General features: G+C 46.0%; 1 protein-coding gene across 2 annotated transcripts in view; it reads right to left on the bottom strand.

The window, feature by feature from the left end:
- The window catches only part of adck1 (aarF domain containing kinase 1), a 490,953-nt gene that overhangs the window by 224,044 nt on the left and 244,045 nt on the right, over nucleotides 1-22,864 (bottom strand). For both annotated transcript variants that reach the window (XM_078234382.1, XM_078234384.1), the window contains exon 6: nucleotides 6,340-6,498. In XM_078234382.1, the coding sequence (XP_078090508.1) occupies nucleotides 6,340-6,498 (159 nt within the window). The remainder of the gene's footprint in view (nucleotides 1-6,339; nucleotides 6,499-22,864) is intronic.

Here is a 22,864-nt window from a genome sequence, read left to right as displayed (position 1 = left end):
AAAAGAACCCCATTTGGTTCACCAATGTCCTTTAGGGAAGGAAATCTGCCATCTATACCCAGTCTGGCCTACATGTGACTCCAGAGACACAGCAATGTGGTTAACTCTAAACTGCCCTCGGGCAACTAGGGATGGGCAATAAATGCTGGCCCAGCCAGCGACACCCATGTCCCACAAATGAATAGAAAAAAAGGTCTGTGAACACTCATCGGAACTCCTGAGGGAAGGTCACCAACCCGAAATGTTAACTCTGTTTCTCTGTCCACAGACACTGCCAGACCTGCTGCGTATTTCCACCATTTTCTTTCTTTATTTCAGATTCCCAGCATCCACAATATTTTTGCTCTCTTAAATATTGGAGGCTGTTTTTCTTAGAATGGAATCCTCACCACAACACCCTTTGTAAACCAGGGTTGGCCATGCAGGTACAATACAGCGCAGAATCCAAGCTGATGGAAACCTTTCAGTAAGAAGGTTCCAGAAAGGATTCACCTTCGATTCCCCATTATCCAAGCTCGCTTAGGAAAACAAGTATGTGATGTGGAGTACACAGGCAAATTGTGATGATCAGTGATCAGGAGAAGCTTAATGGCTCAGTGGATTTTACTCATTTCATGCTTTCCAATGTTCTTATGATAAAGCTCCCATCTTCTAACCCATCACTTGAACCAGCAGTGCGCATCTAAGAGGATTTTGCTCTCTTACTAACTAAACCGCTTTTTTTACAATATGTTTTATCTTCCCCAGTGTCCTCAGATGGCAATCACTTTATAATTCCTATTGGTGGAGTTTCTCCTTTCTCATTTTCTCCATAATTTTTCTACAGCAAATCACAGAAGCAATCTCATTAGTAGAGTTTTAGTCGTAAACAGTGAAGAAATATGTTTCTTACATTGGAACTTAAGCTAGGCACGGTGGGACAGTGGTTAGCACTGCTACCTCACAGCGCCAGGGACCCGGGTTTAATTCCCAGCTTGGGTCACTGTCTGTGCGGAGTCTGCACGTTCTCCCCGTGTCTGCGTGGGTTTCCTCCGCGTGCTCCGGTTTCCTCCCACAGTCCGAAAGACGTGATTAGGTGCGTTGGCCATGCTAAATTCTCCCTCAGTGTACCCGAACAGGTGCCAGAGTGTGGCGACTGGAGGATTTTCACAGTAACTTCATTGCAGTGTTAATGTAAGCCTATTTGTGACACTAATAAACAAACTTTAAATGTTGCATCCCTCATTCAATCCACACGTTCCACATTCACAACTGAGAAAGACAGGACAAACTGTCTGGTCACCCTTCTCCATGTCCTCCTGTCAGTCACAGTAAGAAGTCTCACAACACCAGGTTAAAGTCCAACAGGTTTATTTGGTAGTACAAGCTTTCGGAACGTTGCTCCTTCTTCAGGTGAGTGAAGAGTTGTGTTCACAAACAGGGCATACATAGACACAGACTCAATTTACAAGATAATGGTTGCATTCCAACTTGTGCTGCCAAATAAACCTGTTGGGACTTTAACCTGGTGTTGTGAGACTTCTTACTGTGCTTACCCCAGTCCAACACCGGCATCTCCACATCACGGCCTCCTGTCAGTCACCCATTCCTCTTCCAATCCTGTGGCCTCCATGTCTCTCACCACCACATATTTCCATCTGGTCTAAGGCTTTCCCCTCCTCCCTCTTCCTGGCAGTCCTATTTCCATCACTCGCTTCACCACATTTCCTCTCTGTCTCTCTCTCTCTGTAACAGATGACCATACCATTTAATTCTCTTCTTTACTACTTTGTTTGATGCTCCCACAATCTTCCCTGACCCCTAATGCACTGGTTTCTGATTTTTGTCCTTTCTTGTTACTTTGCATATCCATCTCAAAATCAGCATCTCATTAGTATCCTGCTGTAGTTCCTCACTTCTTGATGTTGCCCGTGTTTCTGCACTCTGCAGCAAGGCCGGTCTCACAACTGCCTCACAGATTCTTCCTTTCACTTTCAGCGATATTTTACTTCCACATAATACTCCACTGCACTTCTTCCAATTAATCCAACCAGAGCTAATCCGTTACTTAATTTCCATCCCCATACTTCTACCATCAACCCCGTAGACCCCAGGAATCACAGAATCATAGAATCCCTACAATGCAAGAGGAGGCCATTCAGCCCATCGAGTCTGCACCAACATCAATCCCACCCAGGCGCTATCTCCATAACCCCACATATTTACCCTGCTAATCCCTCTAACCTATGCATCCCGGGACACTAAGGGGCAATTTAGCATGGCCAATCAACCTAACGCGCACATCTTTGGACTGTGGGAGGAAACCAGAGCACCCGGAGGAAACCCACGCAGACGGGGAGAATGTGCAAACAGACAGTGACCCAAGCCGGGAATCGAACCCGGGTCCCTGGAGCTGTGAGGCAGCAGTGCTAAGCACTGTGCCATTGTGCCGCCCATACTTGAAGCCACTTACTTGCTCAAAGTCTTCACCCTCAGCCTTGGCACTTTCACTCTAATTCTCTTCCCAAGGCTCAAACAGACAGTCCATATATTGGGTCACTTGCACTGGCTGACATCACAACATTGAACTAATTTAACTAGCTACAGGAATAGGAAGGTCAGTATTGTGGATGAGACAAAATGGACCTTTGTCATCTGAAACTAACTTGTGAAACATGTTGATGACTGGCTTCTCCCTGAAAAAGATGTTGAGGTTGGTGGGAAGAATGAAAAATTTCAAATCTAAGATTGCCGAGTGTTTGTGAGGCAAAGGTTACAGAATGCGTAGGTTAGAGGGATTAGCGGGTAAATATGTGGGGATACGGGGATAGGGCCTGGGTGGAATTGTTGTCGGTGCAGACTCAATGGGCCGAATGGCCTCCTTCTGCACTGTAGGGTTTCTATGAAGTTTCTAATCTGCATATCTTTGGGCTGTGGGAGGAAACCGGAGCACCCGGGGGAAACCCACGCAGACACAGGGAGAACATGCAAACTCCACACAGACAGCGACCCAAGGCTGGAATTGAACTCATGCCCCCAGTGCTGCGAGCCAGCAGTGCTAATCACTGTGCCATCCTTACCTGATTCAGACCCACAGCAAAATGGCTGACTTATAACTGCCCTCTGAAATGGCCCAGTTAGCCACTCGGCTGTGCGAAACTGCTACAGAAATGTTGCACTAGAGGGACTGCAGCTGCTGGATGTTTGTTTGTGAAACTCAGGAGGGAAAGGGAAATACCTGAAGAAAAATAATGGACGATGCCATATATTCAGGCTGTAAACCTGGACAAAACCCTAGTTAGAACCATCGCCAATTGGACTTCTGTACAACGTGGGTTTATAGAGCAATAAGGGTAGAACAAACTGAACCCACAGATGGCAATATCAATCATTAATGAATAGCTGCTCTTTAAATGAAAAAGATTTACAATCTTCAGCTCACGTGGGGCAGAAACAAGAGTGATTTAGCAATGGCAGCCTGCAAGAAATCTCACATGGTGAATTGGTTAGGGTACACCGCAATTAGTGGCCCCATCTGCCTGCTTTCTAATAACCTCATGTATGGGTAACACCTTAAAGTTTATTCGCCACTCTTTCCCCAGTCACCCCCTCATGCATCAGTATCTGTCCCTCATGCCTGACAGGGAAGGTGAGGTGTGACAGGAAGAACAACTGCTCCCTATCTCTCATCAATTCTCCAGATGCTCACCCAGCCCGGACACCCAGGGTTGTTGTGAGACCGGAGTTAGGGAGGCAGTGATATAGTGGTATTGGCACTGGACTAATGACCCAGAAACCCAAGGTCAAGCTCCAAGGACCTGGGGTCGAATCCCACCATGGCAGCTGGTGGAATTTGAATTCAATAAAAATAACTAGAATTAATAGTCGAATGATGACCATGAAACCATTGTCGATTGTCATTAAAAAGCCATCTGGTTAACTAATGTCCTTTAGGGAAGGAAATCTGCCGTCCTTACCCGGTCTGGCCTACATGTGACTCCAGTCCAACCGCAAATGCCCTTTGAAATGGCTGGGGAAGCCTTCAGTTCCAGGGCAATTTGGGATGGGCAATAAATGCTGGTCCAGCCTGCGACACCCACATCCCATGAAAGAATTAGAAAAACATAATTTCCACAGAGAAGAGGCAACTGCACTCAAACATCCACCCAATGGATCATTTTTTTCCATTTGCTCTCAGGATGTGGGTGTTTTGTTTTATTCATTCTTGGGACACGGGCATCACTGACTGGCCAGCATTTATTGCCCATCCCTAGTTGGTGTCCTTGTTCAGAGTGCAGTTGAGATTCACCCACATTGTGGTGGGTCTGCAGTCACATGTAGGCCAGACCAGATAAGGACGGCAGATTTCCTTCCATGAAGGACATTAGTGAACCATTTGGATTTTTTTAATGACAATGGTTTCATGGTCATCAATAGATTCTTAATTCCAGATATTTTTTATTGATTTTAAATTACACTAACTGCCATGGTGGGATTCAAACCCGGGTCCCCAGAACATTCGCTGAGTTTCTGGATTAATAGTCTAGCAATAACACCACTAGGCCATCGCCTCCCCTAACGCATCAGACTCACCTGATGAAGGAGCAGCTTGTGATTCCAAATAAACCTGTTGGACTTTAACCTGGTGTTGTGAGACTTCTTACTGTGCCTACCCCAGTCCAACGCCGGCATCTCCACCTCATGTCCACCAATGGTGCACAGTGACAGCATGTGTGTCCATCTACAAGATACACTGCAGCAACTCACCAAAGCTCCTTCAACAGCACCTCCCAAGCATACAACCCCTACCAACAACTAGGAGAAGGGCAGGTTCTTGGTAACACCTCCACCTGCAAGTTCCTCTTCAAGTCACAACCTATCCTAACTTGGAACTATATCGCTGTTCCTCCATTGTCACCGAATCAAGGTCCCTCGCTGGCATCACTGGGAATGTACCTAAACCACATGGACTGCTGTGGTTAAAGAAGATGCCTCACCACCACCTTCTCAATGGCAATTAGATATGGACAATAAATGCTGGTACAGTGGTAGTATCCCTAACTCTGAGTCAGAAGCTCTGGATTCGAATCCCACACCAGGACTTGATGGCCTAGGAAGGCGTATTCATAAGGCGGCCAAACAGGTTGAGTGCCAACTTTCAAATCCTTCCAAAATACACCAAGAGCAGGAGAGACTCCTGGTCAGCCACATTTGATGTGGAGCGGTGCCCCTCAAGCTATAAGGCCCTGGCGACAAAGTAGCAACCCGTTCTGGGAATTACCAGCTATGGGAACAAACAAAAGTCTGCCTTAGTGCACCACTAGGTGCAGGGGGAGAACTGGAATTGGAGTAAATGCTGGACTTGTCAACAAAGCCCACATGTCATGAAGGAGTGAATAATTTTCAAAATGTTGGCAATTGACACCACTACATCCAGGTTTCTAGCCAGTCACAACCACTTCCACAACCCATTCCTGGTCATCTGGAGATGATGCTATATTTCTTGTGGAGTTCTTCTCGTTAGAAAAGAGAAGGAGAGGGGTCATTCATATTATAGAGGTTTGATGAGGTTGATACAGAGAAGATTTTTCTAATAATAGGGGAGACCTAATCTAGGGGTCATAAACATAAGACAGTCACCCAGAAAGTGGTTAAAATGTCAATTCCACTACCACAAGGAATTGTCCCGATAATTGGCATGGATGCGTTTAAGAAGGTGCTAAATGAGACAGAGAAAGCAAAGGAGAAAACGCTAATAGGATTACAGGAAGACTGATGGAAGAAGGTTCATGGAGCACATGAATGCCGGCATTGACAAACTGGGCTGAATGGCCCAATTCCGTGCTGTACATTCTATGTAATAAAATAACCATCTCGGGTGTTCCTTAAGACATAGTGACCGCAGAATGCGGAAGTAACCATTGCAGTGTACGGTCTCAAAAACATAGCACATGTATTTCTTGTACAAACAAGGCCAATAACAACAACTTACATTTGAACATAAACCCATTACTCTTCACAAGAGTGTTGGCCAACTAAAGTTGATGGTGAGATACAGAAGGAGATTTCGGCACAGGCGACAAAAGGCTTGGTCAAACAGGTAGGATTTAAGGAGCATCTTAAAAGAGGTGAGAGAGGTGAGAGGTTTATGAAGAGAATTCCAGAACTTGGGGCCCAGGCAGCTAATGGCACGGCCACCAACGGTGAGTGATTAAACTCGGAGATGCTCAGGAGGCCGGCGTTGGAGGGATTCAAAAGCAAGCCAAACTAGCGCATGTGTTGTTGGGGACCCCGTTGTCTGGATCGCTCTAAATGCCAATGTCTTTGCTTTGAAAGGTTTGATTTAGGTTTTCCATTTACCTCCATCAAAATGATGTCCTGGGCACACTGACTCCGCACTTTCGGATGCTGGACTTTGACTGCGACTGTCCTTCCATCGTGTAACACTGCCTTGTGGACTTGGGCCCAGGACGCTGCACCCAGTGGGGTTTCTTCAAAGCTGACAAACAGCTGAGGAATCTGAAAAAACAAGCAGTCTTTGTCGGTCATCCATTACAGGACAAAGTGATGTAGAGCATCTGGTCTCTGTAGATTTTAGAATTGTTAGGAATTGGAAAAGTTCTCGAGTTTCAACAATTATTCCAACAGACTAACCATAGAATCCCTACAGTGCAGAAGAGGTCATTCAGCCCATTGAGTCTGCACCAACTCTCTGACAGTGTATCTTATCCAGGCCCTCTTCCCCCGCCCTATCCCCATGGCACAATTGTTAGCACTGCTGCCTCACAGCGCCAGGGGCCTGGGTTCAATTCCTGGCTCGGGTCACTGTCTGTGCAGAGTCAGCATGTTCTCTTTATGTCTGCGTAGGTTTCCTCCGGGTGCTCCAGTTTCCTCCCACAGTCTGAACGACGTGCTGGTTAGATGCATTGGCCATGTTAAATTCTCCCTCAGTGTCCCTGTACAGGCGCTGGAGTGCGGCAACTAGGGGATTTTCACAGTAACTTCATTGCAGTGTTAATGTAAGCCTACTTGTGACAATAATAAATAAAATAAATAAAATAACCCCACATATTTATGATGGCTAATCCACCTAACCTACACATCTTGGGACACTTAAGGGGCAATTTAATATGGCCAATCCACTTTGCCTGCATATCTTTGGACTGTGGGAGGAAACCGGAGCACCTGGAGGAAACCCAGGCAGGCACGGGGAGAATGAGCAAAATCCACACACACAATCACCCGAGGCCAGAATTGAACCCGGGTCCCTGGAGCTGTGAGGCAGCAGTGTAAACCGCTGTGCCGTCATGCCACCCACAAGTACCATGTAAGCATCATCAAAGAAGGTTCCCTCAAACATTCTCTCCCCAGGAAGCAATTATACCACCAACTTCCATCACCTTCTCTAACTTCCAAAGTTAGACATCCAAAACTCTAAGAGCCTGTCTTTACTCATCATAACAAAAACTTGACCAAGCTTTTGGTCACCTGTCCGAATATCTCCATATTTGATTTTGATTTGATTTGATTTATTATTGTCACATGTATTAACATACAGTTAAAAATATTGTTTCTTGCGCGCTATCCAGACAAAGTATACTGTTCATAGAGAAGGAAACAAGAGAGTGCAGAATGTAGTGTTACAGTCATAGCTACGGTGTAGAGAAAGATCAATTTAATGCAAGGCAGGTCCATTCAAAAGTCTGACAGCAGCAGGGAAGAAGCTGTTCACGAGTCGGTTGGTACGTGACCTCAGACTTTTGTATCCTTTTCCCAACGGAAGAAGGTGGAAGAGAGAATGTCCGGGGTGCGTGGGGTCCTTGATTATGCTGGCTGCTTTGCCGAAGCAGCAGGAAGTGTAAACAGAGTCAATGAGTGGGAGGCTGGTTTGCGTGATGGATTGGGCTACACTCACGACCTTTTGTAGTTCCTTGCAGTCTTGGGCAGAGCAGGAGCCAGACCAAGCTGTGATACAACCTGAAAGGATGCTTTCTATGGTGTTTTCTATATGTGACTTGGTGTATAATTCCTTTCGATAATGCTCTGTGAAGCAACTGGAGACACTGAGGGAGGCACTATCTAAATGGAAGTTGATGTGTGGAAAACTGGAAGTGATGGTGTTGTTATGATCTTGATGGTCTGTCCTTCTTGGTGATAGAAGTGATGTGGCTACGAGGTGTTTCCAAAGTAACTTTGGTGAGTTGCTGCAGTGTATAAAGTAGCAGATAGACTAACCACAGATTCGCCCATTCCCTGACAGACGAATCCTATTTTCGCACCAAGTTCCCTCAAACCTTCGCTTTTCAAGGCTCCATTTATTCTCAAATTTCACTCCAAACATCAACTAGCCTCTGTGCAAAATGCACCCAATGTAGGCACTCACTACACTGAGGGGGATTACCAAAAGCTAAACTGGTTATCATGAAATCAGATCGTAGAAAGTGGCCCCAGGGCTCGGGGGAGTAGGAAAGAGAGGGGCGGGGGGGGGGGGAGAAAATTGTAGAATGATAATCACAATCGCAGCATTTGACAGAATTACACATGCCTCGTAGAATATCCTGCTCCAATATACTGATGGGGGAGAAAGCTGAAGCTATAGAATTTTGAAAATCACCAAGGAAAAGCAAAAAGCTGAGGGTTGCTTTCATCCTCATCATACACACCAGCACAAAGGCTCACCGGCACTACTTAATGCTGCCAACTGTGTTAATAACACATGGCTTTGACAGAAATTGGAGGCAGTATTTGTGTTACTTTCACGGGTGTGATGGGCTAATGCTTTTCCAGGTAATGTCCTGGAGGGTTTCCTGATTGTGCTTTCATTTCTGCTGCAACATTTCCGATGGAATGACCTATGGAAAGTACAAGTCGCAGCACATACTGCAGACTCCATCCCGGATGGGGCAGGTGGCTTGTACAGCACATCTGCTCTCAATAACCCGCATTCCAAATGGAGGTATCACACTGGTGCAGCAGTCAGACAGAAAGCACGTTGACTGAGGGATTGGGGGCTGGAGAGGAAGGGGGAGGGATGCAGCTTTATTCTTTGTGTGATTTTTGCAGTACCTGATCCGTGAGTGCCCTCATACCGATATCTGATGACAAGCCTTCAAAGTATATATTTGTTTCCTCACCTTGATTAGCACTCCGGAAAAAAATATAATAATATACAGAACCATTGGACGAGGAATTGGTATAAGGTACCTCAGCTATATACATATAAAAGCAAAATACTGCGGATGCTGGGAATCTGATATAAAGACAGAAAACCCTGGAAAAACTCAACATCTGTGGAGAGAGAAACAGAGTTAACGTTTCGAGTCCGTATGACTCTTCTTCAGAACTGAAGAGAGGTAATCGATTATATAGTTGGAGAGGGGGTGGAGAAGGTGAGGCAGAATAGAAGGTCAAGGATAGGTCAGAGCTAAGGGGGATTGACAAAGATGTCATGGACACAAGACAAAGGGAGTGTTAATGGTGGCATTAAGGACTAAAGGATGGTGACAAAATAGTAGAATGTTTTAATAGAATCATAGAATCACAGAATACTACAGTGCAGAAGAGGCCCTTCAGCCCATTGACACCGACACACGAAAGGCCGTGACCTGCCATCCTAATCCTACTTGCCAGCACTTGGCCCATAGCCTTGAATGTTATGACGTGTCAAATACTCATCCAGGTACTTATTAAAGGATGTGAGGCATCTCGTCTCCACCACCCCCCCAGGCAGCGCATTCCAGACCGTCACCACCCTCTGGGTAAAAAAGGTTTTCCTCAAATCCTCCCTAAACCTCCCACCCCTCGTAACTGACCTTTTCAACGAAGGGGAACAGCTGCTCCCTATCCACCCTGTCCGTGCCCCTCATAATCTTAAACACCTCAATCAGGTTGTCTTTCAGTCTTCTCTACTCCAGAGAAAACAACGCAAGCCTACCCGACACCTCTTCATAACTTAAATGTTCCACCCCAGGCGGTATCCTGGTCAATCTCCTCTGGATCCCTTTCAGTGTTTCACATCCTTCCTATAATGTGGCGACCAGAACTGCACACAGTATTCCAGTTGTGGTCTCACCATAACAAGAGAAAAAAATGGTGGCACAGTGGTTAGCATTGCTGCCTCACAGCGCTAGGGTCCAATTCCCGAACTGCGTCATTGTCTGTGTGCAGTTTGCACGGTTTCCTGTGTCTGCAGGGGTTTCCTCCGGGTGCTCCGGTTTCCTCCCACAGTCCAAAGATGTGCGGGTTAGGTAGATTGGCTATGCTAAATTGACACTAGTTTCAGGGGCATTAGCAGGATAAATATGTGGGGTTACGGGGATAGGGTGGGATTGTTGTGGGTGCAGGCTCAATGGGCCTCCTTCTGTACTGTAGGGATTCTATGAAGAGTCAGTGAAAGGAAAACTGAAGAACAAGTGACAGGTGGCCCTGTGGTGCGGTATTGGTGATGGGGGAGGGGCGGGGGGCAGCGGTAATTCTTGGTGTTGGCTGGGGGGGTGGTAGGTGTTTGTGGGGGGTAGTGTCGCTGTTTGCATTGGACAAACCAAGGAAACAAAACAACAGACAGGAGTCAAGATGGAGAGGAATATTCACAGACAGAAGTTGTAGAACTCAGTGTGGACTTCAGAAGGCTGGAATGTGCCTAATCTGCACTGTTCCCCTAATTTGTGTTGGGCTTCATTGGAGCATTGCAGCAGACCAAGGATGGACATGTGAGCATGAGAGCAGCAAATACACCAGACCAAATCAGACAAGGCCTCCTTCACTCACTTCTTTGAGGCTCCAAAGCTGGACAGAGGGATCTGCTGCACTGCCTGGATCTCATCTGGTCTGAGTCAGGAGGGTCAGGCGAGACAGGCACTATGGAATCTCCTCACGACCTTCTCTTCCCTGGGGAGGAAGAGCTGTCGCCTTCACTGGGCAAGCACGACTGTGCAATAAACACACTTCCGTCACCCCTGCCCACACCCTAAGGGATTAGGAGGGCAGGTCAGACCCCTTCATGCGTCGGTGCAGACTCGATGGGCCTAAGGGCCTCTTCTGCACTGTAGTATTCTGTGATTCTATGATTCTCTTAAAACATTGTACTATTTAGCCTTTAGGTCACCATCCTTTAGTCCTCAATGCCACCATTAACACTCCCTTTGTCTTGTGTCCATGACATCTTTGTCAATCCTGCCTTACCTCTGACCTATCCTTGACCTTCTATTCTGCCTCACCTTCTCCACCCCCTCTCCAACTGTATCGGGTGCCTTTTCCTGTTTGTGAATATTCCCACAGTCCGCATCTCATCTCAAATGGGTGTTCAAGTTATAAACCTGTGTTAAAATAGATGAACGTTGAGATTATCCTAAGATATGAATGCACTGACAACATTTGCTAAAAAATAATTTCCTAATACAGAGCACGGTTGAGTTATGTGAACAGAAGAGCTAGCACAGGGAGGAATTTTAAGATGAACATTAATAAAAAAATTCTGCATAACTTCAGGGCCACTGAGTGCAAACTAAGAGAATACTGAATGCACATTGTCCATTGGTTTGACTTTGATTAGAATTACTGAAACTAGAGGAATAAAAGATGCCCTTATACCGAGAACATGAGGCCATTTTGATTCATAGCATTGTAATATAAGAAAAGGAAATGAAAACTGAAAGTCATTGCCAGAAAATAAATGTACTCTTTAGCTTCAGTCAATGAACCATCTTATCAATTCTGGGCAATGAATGTGAAAGTGACGTTTAAAGCTCATCCTTTACAGGCGGTCATTTCTCAATTGCGAATGTGCTTTTTTTTTTAACCTAACATTTTTGTGGGGAAAATGAATTTTATTCAGCATTCGCAATTGCATTATGTCTGGCCCTGGGGATACAGAATTTATTTGCACAGCTTGCAATACAGAACCTTTTCGCTGTCACAAGCTCAGCACTTGCGAAAGATAAACTCAGGAAAGTGGGGGCCGCCTAGCAATAACTGAGGGACCTACTTTGCGCTGTCAGAAGGCAAAACCTGGTCTATTACTGTTAAATCGCCTGAAGCAACAGTGAGAAGATTGCTGCCTCTCATTAACCATTTGTTTTAAAGGGGCATTGCTGTATTCTGGTTCGTAAATAATACCACGCACAAAATTAGATCGAGTTTCTGAAAGTCAACATTTGGAATATGGACATGTACACAATCACGCAAACTAGCTTTCCATCCGCTGACACTGTCCACACTTCCCGCTGCCTCGGAAAAGCAGCCACCATAATCAAGAACCCCACGCATCCCGGACATACTCTCTTCCACCTTCTTCCGTCAGGAAAAAGATATCATAGTCTGAGATCACACACCAACCGACTGAAGGACAGCTTCTTCCCTGCTGCCATCAGACTTTTGAATGGACCTACTCTATATTAAGTTGATCTTTCTCTACATCCTAGCTATGACTGTAATACTATATTCTGCACCATCTACTTTCCTTCTCCCCTATGTACTCAATGAACAGTATGTTTTGTCTATAAAGCGCGCAAGAAACAATATTTTTCACTGTATCCCAATACATGTGACAATAATAAATCAAATCAAATAAGGGAGGACTTTAATTGGACCATATTCCAGAAGACCCTCTCATAACTTCCTGCTTCTCGCCAGTCACTCCTGTCTCACCTGACCTTCCTGATTCAGGCCAGATGAGATTCAGGCAGTGCAGCAGATCGCTGCTATTGGCCGCCCGATACAGTCAGACAATAATGGCGGTGAGAATACCAACAATCCTTTGCAATCCAGAAACAGCTCTACCTTTCACAATGACCATCATAGCAGAGTTGCATTGGGCTGGTTGCTGTGTGCCATGCAACTAGAGAAGAAACCACCTCCATGGTTTTCTTCCCCCTAGATTTATTTAATTAGTCAGCTAGTGTGTGTATTTTTTTGGCCTTTACTTTAACAGCAGTTTTTCAAGTTTAAAGTGAAAACTAGAAGTGGGCAGCAAAGGAATCTGGGAAGGGTTTTTATTTTAACTTTAAAAGTCAGTTACCTGGGAGGTTCCCCCTCATTGATCCACTGGAGCAAGCTGAGAGGGGTGATTGAAGGCAGCAGTGCTGGTGAGAGATTAATTGGATTAATTGAATTGTTTATTTATTTAATTAGTCAGCTAGTGTGTGTATTTTTTTGGCCTTTACTTTAACAGCAGTTTTTCAAGTTTAAAGTGAAAACTAGAAGTGGGCAGCAAAGGAGTCTGGGAAGGGTTTTTTAAGCGCGTGAAGTATAAAAGGTAGGCTGCAGTATACAGCGGGCAGCGTCGGGAGCGGGCAGTGGAGTGCGTGGGAAGCAGAGTGTGAGCTATAAGACTTTGGCTCACAGGGCTTAGGCAGAAAGGGCGAGCAGGGGTGAGTTGAATTCATTTTTGCACTTTCTACCTGGTACTGGCAAGGTATCTCGAGGGGATGGGTGTGCAGGCAGTGCAATGTTCCTCTTGCACTATGTTTGAGGTGAGGGACGACGACAGTGTCCCTACTGATTACACCTGTGGGAAGTGCACCCATCTGCAGCTCCTCCAAAACCGTGTTAGGGAACTGGAGCTGGAGTTGGATGAACTTAGGATCATCAGGGACGCAGAGATGGCCATAGACACAAGCTTTAGGAATACAGTTACTCCGAGGATTGAAAACAGATGGGTGACGGTGAGAGGGGCTGGGAGGAAGCAGTCCGTGCAGGGATCCCCGGTGGTCGTTCCCCTTAGCAACAAGTATTCCGCTTTGGATACGGTTGAGGGGGATGACATACCAGTGGGGAGCCGCAGTGAGAGGATCTCCAGCACTGTGTCCGTCTCTGTGGCTCGGGAGGGAAAGGGGGAGAGCGGGAGGGCGATAGTTATTGGGGACTCGTTAGTTAGAGGGATAGATAGGAGGTTCTGTGGCAGCAAAAGAGACTCACGGATGGTATGTTGCCTACCGGATGCCAAGGTCCGTGATGTCTCAGACCGTGTTTTCCAGATTCTGAAGGGGGAGGGGAAACAGTCACAAGTCGTGGTGCACATTGGTACCAATGACATAGGTAAGAGAAGGGACGGGGATTTAAAGCAGGAATTTCTGGAGCTGGGCTGGAAGCTGAGAGCCAAGACGAAACATGTGGTCATCTCTGGTACGTTGCCGGTACCACGTGATAGCGAGTTGAGGAACAGGGAGAGAGTGCAGTTAAATATGTGGTTGCAGGGATGGTGTAGGAGGGAGGGTTTCAGATACGTGGATAATTGGAACACGTTCTGGGGAAGGTGGGACCTGTACAGACAGGACGGGGTGCACCTGAACCAGAGGGGCACCAATATCCTCGGAGGGAAATTTGTTACGGCTCTTCAGGGGGGTTTAAACTAATTTGTCAGGGGAGTGGGAAAGGGAGTTGTAGTCCAGAAGTCAGTGAGGGTGGTGAGGTATTGGGGAAGGTATCAGGGTCAAGGGTGGGTACTGGTAGACAGGAAGGTGGGTTGAAGTGTGTCTACTTCAATGCAAGGAGCATCCGGAACAAGGTAGATGAACTTGGGGCGTGGATTGGTACTTGGGACTACGATGTTGTGGCCATTACGGAGACATGGGTAGAACAAGGACAGGAATGGTTGTTGGACGTTCCGGGGTATAGATGTTTCACTAAGTGTAGGGAAGCTGGTAAAAGAGGTGGAGGAGTGGCATTGTTAATCAAGGATAGTTTAACAGCTGCGGAAAGGCACTTCGTGGGGGATCTGCACACTGAGGTAATATGGGCTGAAGTTAGAAATAGGAAAGGAGCGGTCACGTTGCTAGGAGTTTACTATAGGCCCCCAAATAGTAATAGAGATGTGGAGGAAGAAATTGCTAAGCAGATTATGGATATGTGTGGGGGTCACAGGGTAGTTGTCATGGGGGACTTTAACTTTCCAAATATTGATTGGAACCTTTGTAGGTCAAATAGTTTGGATGGGGCAGTTTTTGTGCAGTGTGTGCGGGAGAGTTTCCTGACACAATATGTGGATGGGCCGACTAGAGGTGAGGCCACATTGGATTTGGTACTGGGAAATGAACCGGGCCAAGTGTTAGATTTGGTTGTGGGAGAGCAATTTGGAGATAGTGACCACAATTCGGTGTCTTTTGTTATTGCAATGGAGAGGGATAGGGCCGTACGGCAGGGCAAGGTTTACAATTGGGGGAGGGGTAATTATGATGCGATTAGGCAAGAATTAGGGGGCATAAGTTGGGAACAGAAACTGTCAGAGAAAGGAACTAATGAAAAGTGGAACTTTTTCAAGGAACAAATACTGGATGTCCTTGATAGGTATGTTCCTGTCAGGCAGGGAGGAAATGGCCGAGTGAGGGAACCATGGTTCACAAAAGAGGTGGAATGTCTTGTGAAAAGGAAGAGAGAAGCTTATGTAGGGATGAGGAAACAAGGTTCAGATGGCTCGATTGAGGGTTACAAGTTAGCAAGGAATGAGCTGAAAAAGGGGCTTAGGAGAGCTAGGAGGGGACATGAGAAGTCCTTGGCGGGTCGGATCAAGGAAAACCCCAAGGCTTTTTACTCTTATGTGAGGAATAAAAGAATGACCAAGGTGAGGTTAGGGCCGGTCAAGGACAGTAGTGGGAACTTGTGTATGGAGTCAGTAGAGATAGGCGAGGTGATGAATGAATACTTTTCTTCAGTGTTCACCAAGGAGAGGGGCCATGTTTTTGAGGAAGAGAAGGTGTTACAGGCTAATAGGCTGGAGGAAATAGATGTTCGGAGGGAGGATGTCTTGGCAGTTTTGAATAAACTGAAGGTCGATAAGTCCCCTGGGCCTGATGAAATGTATCCTAGGATTCTGTGGGAGGCAAGGGATGAGATTGCAGAGCCTTTGGCGTTGATCTTTGGGTCCTCGCTGTCCACGGGGATGGTGCCAGAGGACTGGAGAATGGCGAATGTTGTTCCTCTGTTTAAGAAAGGGAATAGAAATGACCCTGGTAATTATAGACCGGTTAGTCTTACTTCGGTGGTTGGTAAATTGATGGAAAGGGTCCTTAGGGATGGGATTTACGACCATTTAGAAAGATGCGGATTAATCCGAGATAGCACGGATTCGTGAAGGGCAAGTCGTGCCTCACAAATTTGATAGAATTTTTTGAGGAGGTAACTAAGTGTGTTGATGAAGGTAGGGCAGTTGATGTCATATACATGGATTTTAGTAAGGCGTTTGATAAGGTCCCCCATGGTCGGCTTATGATGAAAGTGAGGAGGTGTGGGATAGAGGGAAAGTTGGCAGATTGGATAGGTAACTGGCTGTCTGACCGAAGACAGAGGGTGGTGGTCGATGGAAAATTTTCGGATTGGAGGCAGGTTGCTAGCGGTGTGCCGCAGGGATCAGTGCTTGGTCCTCTGCTCTTTGTGATTTTTATTAATGACTTAGAGGAGGGGGCTGAAGGGTGGATCAGTAAATTTGCTGATGACACCAAGATTGGTGGAGTAGTGGATAAGGTGGAGGGCTGTTGTAGGCTGCAAAGAGACATAGATAGGATGCAAAGCTGGGCTGAAAAATGGCAAATGGAGTTTAACCCTGATAAATGTGAGGTGATTCATTTTGGTAAGACAAATTTAAATGTGGATTACAGGGTCAAAGGTAGGGTTCTGAAGACTGTGGAGGAACAGAGAGATCTTGGGGTCCATATCCACAGATCTCTAAAGGTTGCCAGTCAAGTGGATAGAGCTGTGAAGAAGGCCTATAGTGTGTTAGCTTTTATTAACAGGGGGTTGGAGTTTAAGAGCCGTGGGGTTATGCTGCAACTGTACAGGACCTTGGTGAGACCACATTTGGAATATTGTGTGCAGTTCTGGTCACCTCACTATAGGAAGGATGTGGAAGCGCTGGAAAGAGTGCAGAGGAGATTTACCAGGATGCTGCCTGGTTTGGAGGGTAGGTCTTATGAGGAAAGGTTGAGGGAGCTAGGGCTGTTCTCTCTGGAGCGGAGGAGGCTGAGGGGAGACTTAATAGAGGTGTATAAAATGATGAAGGGGATAGATAGAGTGAACGTTCAAAGACTATTTCCTCGGGTGGATGGAGCTATTACAAGGGGGCATAACTATAGGGTTCGTGGTGGGAGATACAGGACGGATATCAGAGGTAGGTTCTTTACGCAGAGAGTGGTTGGGGTGTGGAATGGACTGCCTGCAGTGATAGTGGAGTCAGACACTTTAGAAACATTTAAGCGGTTATTGGATAGGCACATGGAGCACACCAGGATGATAGGGAGTGGGATAGCTTGATCTTGGTTTCAGATAAAGCTCGGCACAACATCGTGGGCCGAAGGGCCTGTTCTGTGCTGTTCTATGTTCTATAGATTGCTCATGGGAGTGCTTGGAGGATTAAAATTCCGGGAGACTCCAAGAGAATTGGCAACCCTTCTGAGAAACTGCGTGGAAAAGATTTCATTGAATGCATTCCTTCAGCAGGCTATGCCCTACCTTCCCTACCCAATGACTTTCATTGAATCTCCAGGGAAAAAGTTCAGTATAAATACCCCAGGTCCCTATGCAAAACTCTGGAATTTCTTTAAATCCTCAGATCTCCAGAGTTCAATCCTGGAAGGAATGCTTCGGACAAGAACCATTTTATTTTAGTTTATCATAGACCCACTCTTCCCTGGAGCATTTGACTTATCTGTGGCTATACATATAACCTTCATACCTACTCCGAAAGAGATAAAAGGAGGGGAAGATTTGCATTTATATTGTGCCTTACCATATATCTGAGAGAATCTCACTGCTCCGTGTATAATGAATTGCTCTGATGTACAGTCACTGTTATGCAGGCAAACAGATATCCATCATCCAGCACTTTCTTGGGGATTAATCAGTGCAGCAATCATATTACTTGCAACACAACCACCATGATGAAATGCATACAGTCCTCGCTCTCAATGTTGTTTTTTAATTTTAATTCACTTTTGCTGTTCAAATCTCATTATTAAAAACTGAAAAAAGCGCGGATTCAATTTGCAAACGCTTTCCTTTTTGTTTTAACTTCAATTTATTTTCCTTGCTAATTTTCTTCACTTCCTCAAGGCATTGAATCTTCACAGAAAATCATACCATGGGAAGCAGGCTTCCTCCTGCGCTGCAGCCCAGTCTATTATTCATGTGCGAGGATTGTCAGGCTGTACAATGGGGATCGCAGTCAAACCCAACACTGTTCTCGCCAAACCTCCACATACAAAACCTTCTGGGAGGGATGGTGTTGGGTAACTGGTTAATCCTCAGCAGCAGACAGTTTGATTTATTTTTGCCTCCTGAACAAAATGACAACGTGCATACAGATAAATGAGTCCTCTTCTGGGTCTATGGCATTAGGCGCTCACTGGAAAATCTCCCTGAAACATCAAGGGAGTAATCCCACAAGCTTTAGCTAGCCGATTGAGAAGCACCCCACCAATATCCCCACCCAACCTTCTGATCCCCTGTCAAACACACTGCAAAAGTCCAAAGATGTGAGGGTTAGGTCAACTGGCCGTGCTAAATTGACCCTAGTGTCAGGGGGATTAGCAGGATAAATGTGTGGGGTTATGGGAATAGGGGCTGCATGGGATTATGGCCGGTACAGACTTGATGGGCTGAATGGCCTCCTTCTGTACTGTAGGGATTCTATGATTCTATGAATTCGACTCCACCCCATCCCCCGCCCCCAACCCTCCGAACCATCGGCTCCTCCCTAACCTCTGTGCTAACTACCCCAACCTGACCTACACTACCCTACAGACCCGCCTTCTGTCAGCCTACCATCCTGCCACCTTGTCCACCCTGCCAACTTACCCATTCTGTCACCCTATCTGCTTGCACCCTATCGCACGCATGCACGCACATACGGACACACACGACATTACAATGCTAGTTAAATGGCCCAAAACGTTTCAATGCATTAATGAATGAAGGTATAACAAAATGTGGCAATTGGAACTGTGTGACTTGGCTTCCTCTGCAATCCTGCACTACAAAGGAGGACTTCCAGATCAGGGATGAAGAGATCTGGTTTTGGCCAGAAATGCGGAGCTCCATCTTAGTGTAAAAAAAAGTATCAGCGGAATGGCAATCCGATGATGATTGTCACTCCGCGGAATATTCACAGTTACGCATTATCAAACTAACTCTGCTGCGTTAGCATTGACGGATGCTTGCAGTTAACACCTCTCTCAGCCATTGCCTCTATCGGTTCATCATGTTTTACATTATTTTAATTGAATCGCCTTTCATTCACAGGGAGAAGCTGTAAATTAATTCCAGCGGTAATCAGGCAGGTGCTTTTTCAGTGCAACAACTTGCATTTGTACAGCATCTTTAATGCAGGAAAATGGTTTGAGGCACTTCGCAGGAGTATAGGCAAACACATTTGGAGAGCAACTCACGTAGAGAGACATTAGGCCAAGTGACCAGAAACTGGGTCAAAATGGTGGGTTTTATGGAAGCGGTTTACAGATGGACACATAGGTTTAGAGAAGCATTTCTAGAGGTTAGGGCCCTGGGGTGCTGAAAACACGGCTGCCAATGCTGGAGCAATGAAGTCAAGGATGTGGAAGAGGACAGAATAAGAGAAAGGCAAAGATTTTGAAGCATTGTCGGGCTGCAAGATAAGGATCCGTAAATTGAGGTGAGACTGCAAGTGGAAGCACAACTCTTGTGGCATTTAATCCTGACACGTGAGTCTTCCTGACAAATATAAAGTTGCTAGCCTTCACACGGCACACTGCAACAGAGCTCTGTATGATGTATTCCGGCACTGTCGTACACTCTCTCTCCCCCTGTCTCTCCAGGGGTCGTACAGATGCACAGAGCCGGTCAGATAGACAGGGAGATTCTTTTGAGATGCAAAGTGTTGTGAGACAAGGGTCAGAATCTTACCTCCGTCCACACCGGTGGGATTTTCCCATCCCGCCGCAGTAAACGGAGATTTAGCTGGCTGCCAAATTCTCCGATTTTGCTGTAGCGGGAACGAGACGGAAGATCACATCCAAGGAAACAGAAGAACACAATAGGCCCAGCCACCAACAGGCTTATTTCATGCGTGTTCAGTGGAGAAGATGGCACGGTGCCACCAACAGGGAGCTACTCACATCGTCAGGTTTAATATTTGGCGACAAGAAAACCACCTCACTGTATAACACGTAACAGTGGTCATGTTTCCCCCTCGACCTCTCTTGAAACCCACGTCCAGGTCTGGGTTAAAAAAAGTCTTTATGGTTGCACGATGAGGCATATGGAATAGGAGCAGGAGGAGACCACATAACCATGGAAGATTTTCTAAAAACTCTTTCGTGGGATGTGGGTGTCACTGGCATAGCCAGCATTTGTTGCCCATCTTTAATTGCCCTAATTGTTGGCGGTGAGCCACCTTTCTTGAACCACTGCAGTCCATCGAATGTAGGTACACCCACAGTGCTGTTAGAAAGGGAGTTCCAGGATTTGGACCCAGTGACAGTGAGGGAACGGCGATATATTTCCAAGTCAGCATGGTGAGTGGCATTTGCATGCACCGGTTGCCCTCATCCTTCTAGTTGGTAGAGATCGCGGGTTTGGAAGATGATATTGAAGGAGCCTTGTTGAGTTGCTGCAGTGCATCTTGTAGATAGTACACACTGCTGCCACTGTGCATTGATGGTGGAGAGTGCTCGCTGAAGGTAGTGGTTGGGATGACAATCAAGTGGTTGCTTTGGCCTATTTGGTGGTGAGATCTGTTAGACTTGTTGGAGCTGCACCCATCCAGGCCAGTGGAGAGTATTCCATCACACTCCTGATTTGTGCCTCGTACATGGTGGACAGGAGTTGGGGAGACAGGGGGTGAGCACCCGAAGGAAACCCACGCAGACATGGGGAGAATGTGCAAACTCCATTGTGCAAACTCCACACAGTCACCCGAGGCCAGAATTGAACCCAGGTCACTGGAACTGTGATGCAGCAGTGCTAACCAATGCGCCATCCCTGTGGAGGACGTTACTTGTAGCGTAGATAAAGGAGAGCTGGTGGATGTGGTGTATCTGGATTTTCAGAAGGTTTTCAATAAGGTCCTCCTAGGAGGTTAGAAAACAAAATTAGATCATCTGGGATTGGAGGTTTGGATTGAGAATTGGTTAACAGACTGAAAGCAGAGAAGGAATAAATGTCATTCTCAGATGACAGGCCATTATCAATGGAGTACAACAAGGATTAGTACTGGGACCACTGCTATTCGTAATCTATATCAATGATTTGGAAGTGAGGATGCCAAATGTAATATCACAAGATCTGCTGGTAACAATGAACTCGGTGGGAACGTGTGTTGTGAGAATAATGCAACGGGATTTGGGTACAAGAGTAAAGATTTCCTGCTGCAGTTGCACAGAGCAGTGGTGAGGTTGCACCTGGAGTAGTGTGTACAGTTTTGGTCCCCTTATCTAAGGATGATGCAAAGAGTCTTCAAGGGAGCTTGCACACTAGTGTGTGAATGGGTAAGAACATAGTGGATGGAATATAATGTGAATAAGTGTGAAGTTATCCAGAAAAAACAGAAAGGCAGAGAATTTCTTAAATGGTGAGAGGTTGGGAAGTGTTGAAAGTCCCAAAGGGGCCTTCTTTACGAGTCACTACAAGTTAGCAGACAGGTGTAGCAAGCAATAATGAAGGCAAATAGTATGTTGGCCACAAGACCTTTAACATAGAGAATCAGTGCAGTGAGATCTAGGGAACACCATCATCTCCAAGTCCCCCTCTGAGTCACATACCAACCCAGAGAGGAAATATATCACCTGGAAACCCCTACCGAGCATCATCAGCACAAGGGCTGCAATGGTTGAAGGTAAAAGGCTGAAGATGACAATTGTGGGCATCAATGTGACCTTTTCAGCATCACTCACATCTCGAGATGGGAAAATAATGATTAACTTCCAACTGGTCTCTTCGAAGACCATGTTTGTGACAATATGACAGGCACCGCGCCCTGCGATCTCCAACGTTCTCTGAGTAACGAGGTATGATTTTAACCCAGGACACACAAAACGCCTAAGCTCCAACACAGAGTACCATAGAAAGCGGTACCATAGCCAGTGATGTGACAAATAGCACAGAGCTTTCTCTCAAGGTCAGTAATAGTTACCACTTACAGGGGATGTTGGAGCTGAACTTGGAGTGCTGGCCAGTCCAATCGTAATGTAATGACTTGAACATGATGGTAATGCTTATTCAAACTATAAATGTTGGAGAATTACAGTACAGAGTGACACTGTGCACCATAACAGCTTAACCTGACACCGGAGAATTTATCAGAGTATTACAGTGAGAGCCCTGTTATGGAGCGAGTGATTTATAGAGTTTCTCTATTAGTGAAGGCACCATAAACAATACTTCAAAGGATGTAGTACATCAGAGAACATTAAAGCGAAGGCTTACTCTCTACAATAGATCATTGAGCTTCGAAAGTAAGGACACAGAGACCTTTCTGAGTTCTCTTCAAAATCCAACAACCCAATTTACTGTTTTGTTTCTTTCCTTAACTCACTGTCTTTCTCGCCTTATTCTACTTAAGCCATTGACCCTTGTTGGCCAGTAACCAACTCTTTGCCCATTAATGGCCCATAATTTGTTGTCGTAATGATGTCGAAACTGTCAGTGCTCATCGTCATTACTCCTCTGGCAGCAATTTCTGGAGTCCACACACGCACAGTTAAACAGGGAGATCCAGAATAGAGAATCATAAAATAACAACACAGGCACCATCAATGACTTTATGCTTCTCCAAATGGTGTTGAAGTCACCACAGATAGCAATCATAGAATCCCTACAGTGCAGAAGGAGGCCATTCAGCCCATTGAGTCTGCACCAACTCTCCGGAGAGCATCTTACCCAGGCCCACCCCCGCCCTATCCCCATAACCTTGCACATTTACCAT

This window comes from Mustelus asterias, chromosome 18 (genome assembly GCF_964213995.1).
Source record: "Mustelus asterias chromosome 18, sMusAst1.hap1.1, whole genome shotgun sequence".
Taxonomy (NCBI): Eukaryota; Metazoa; Chordata; class Chondrichthyes; order Carcharhiniformes; family Triakidae; genus Mustelus; species Mustelus asterias.
Note: the sequence above shows the minus strand (reverse complement) of the source record. Positions and strands in the feature narration are given on the sequence as shown.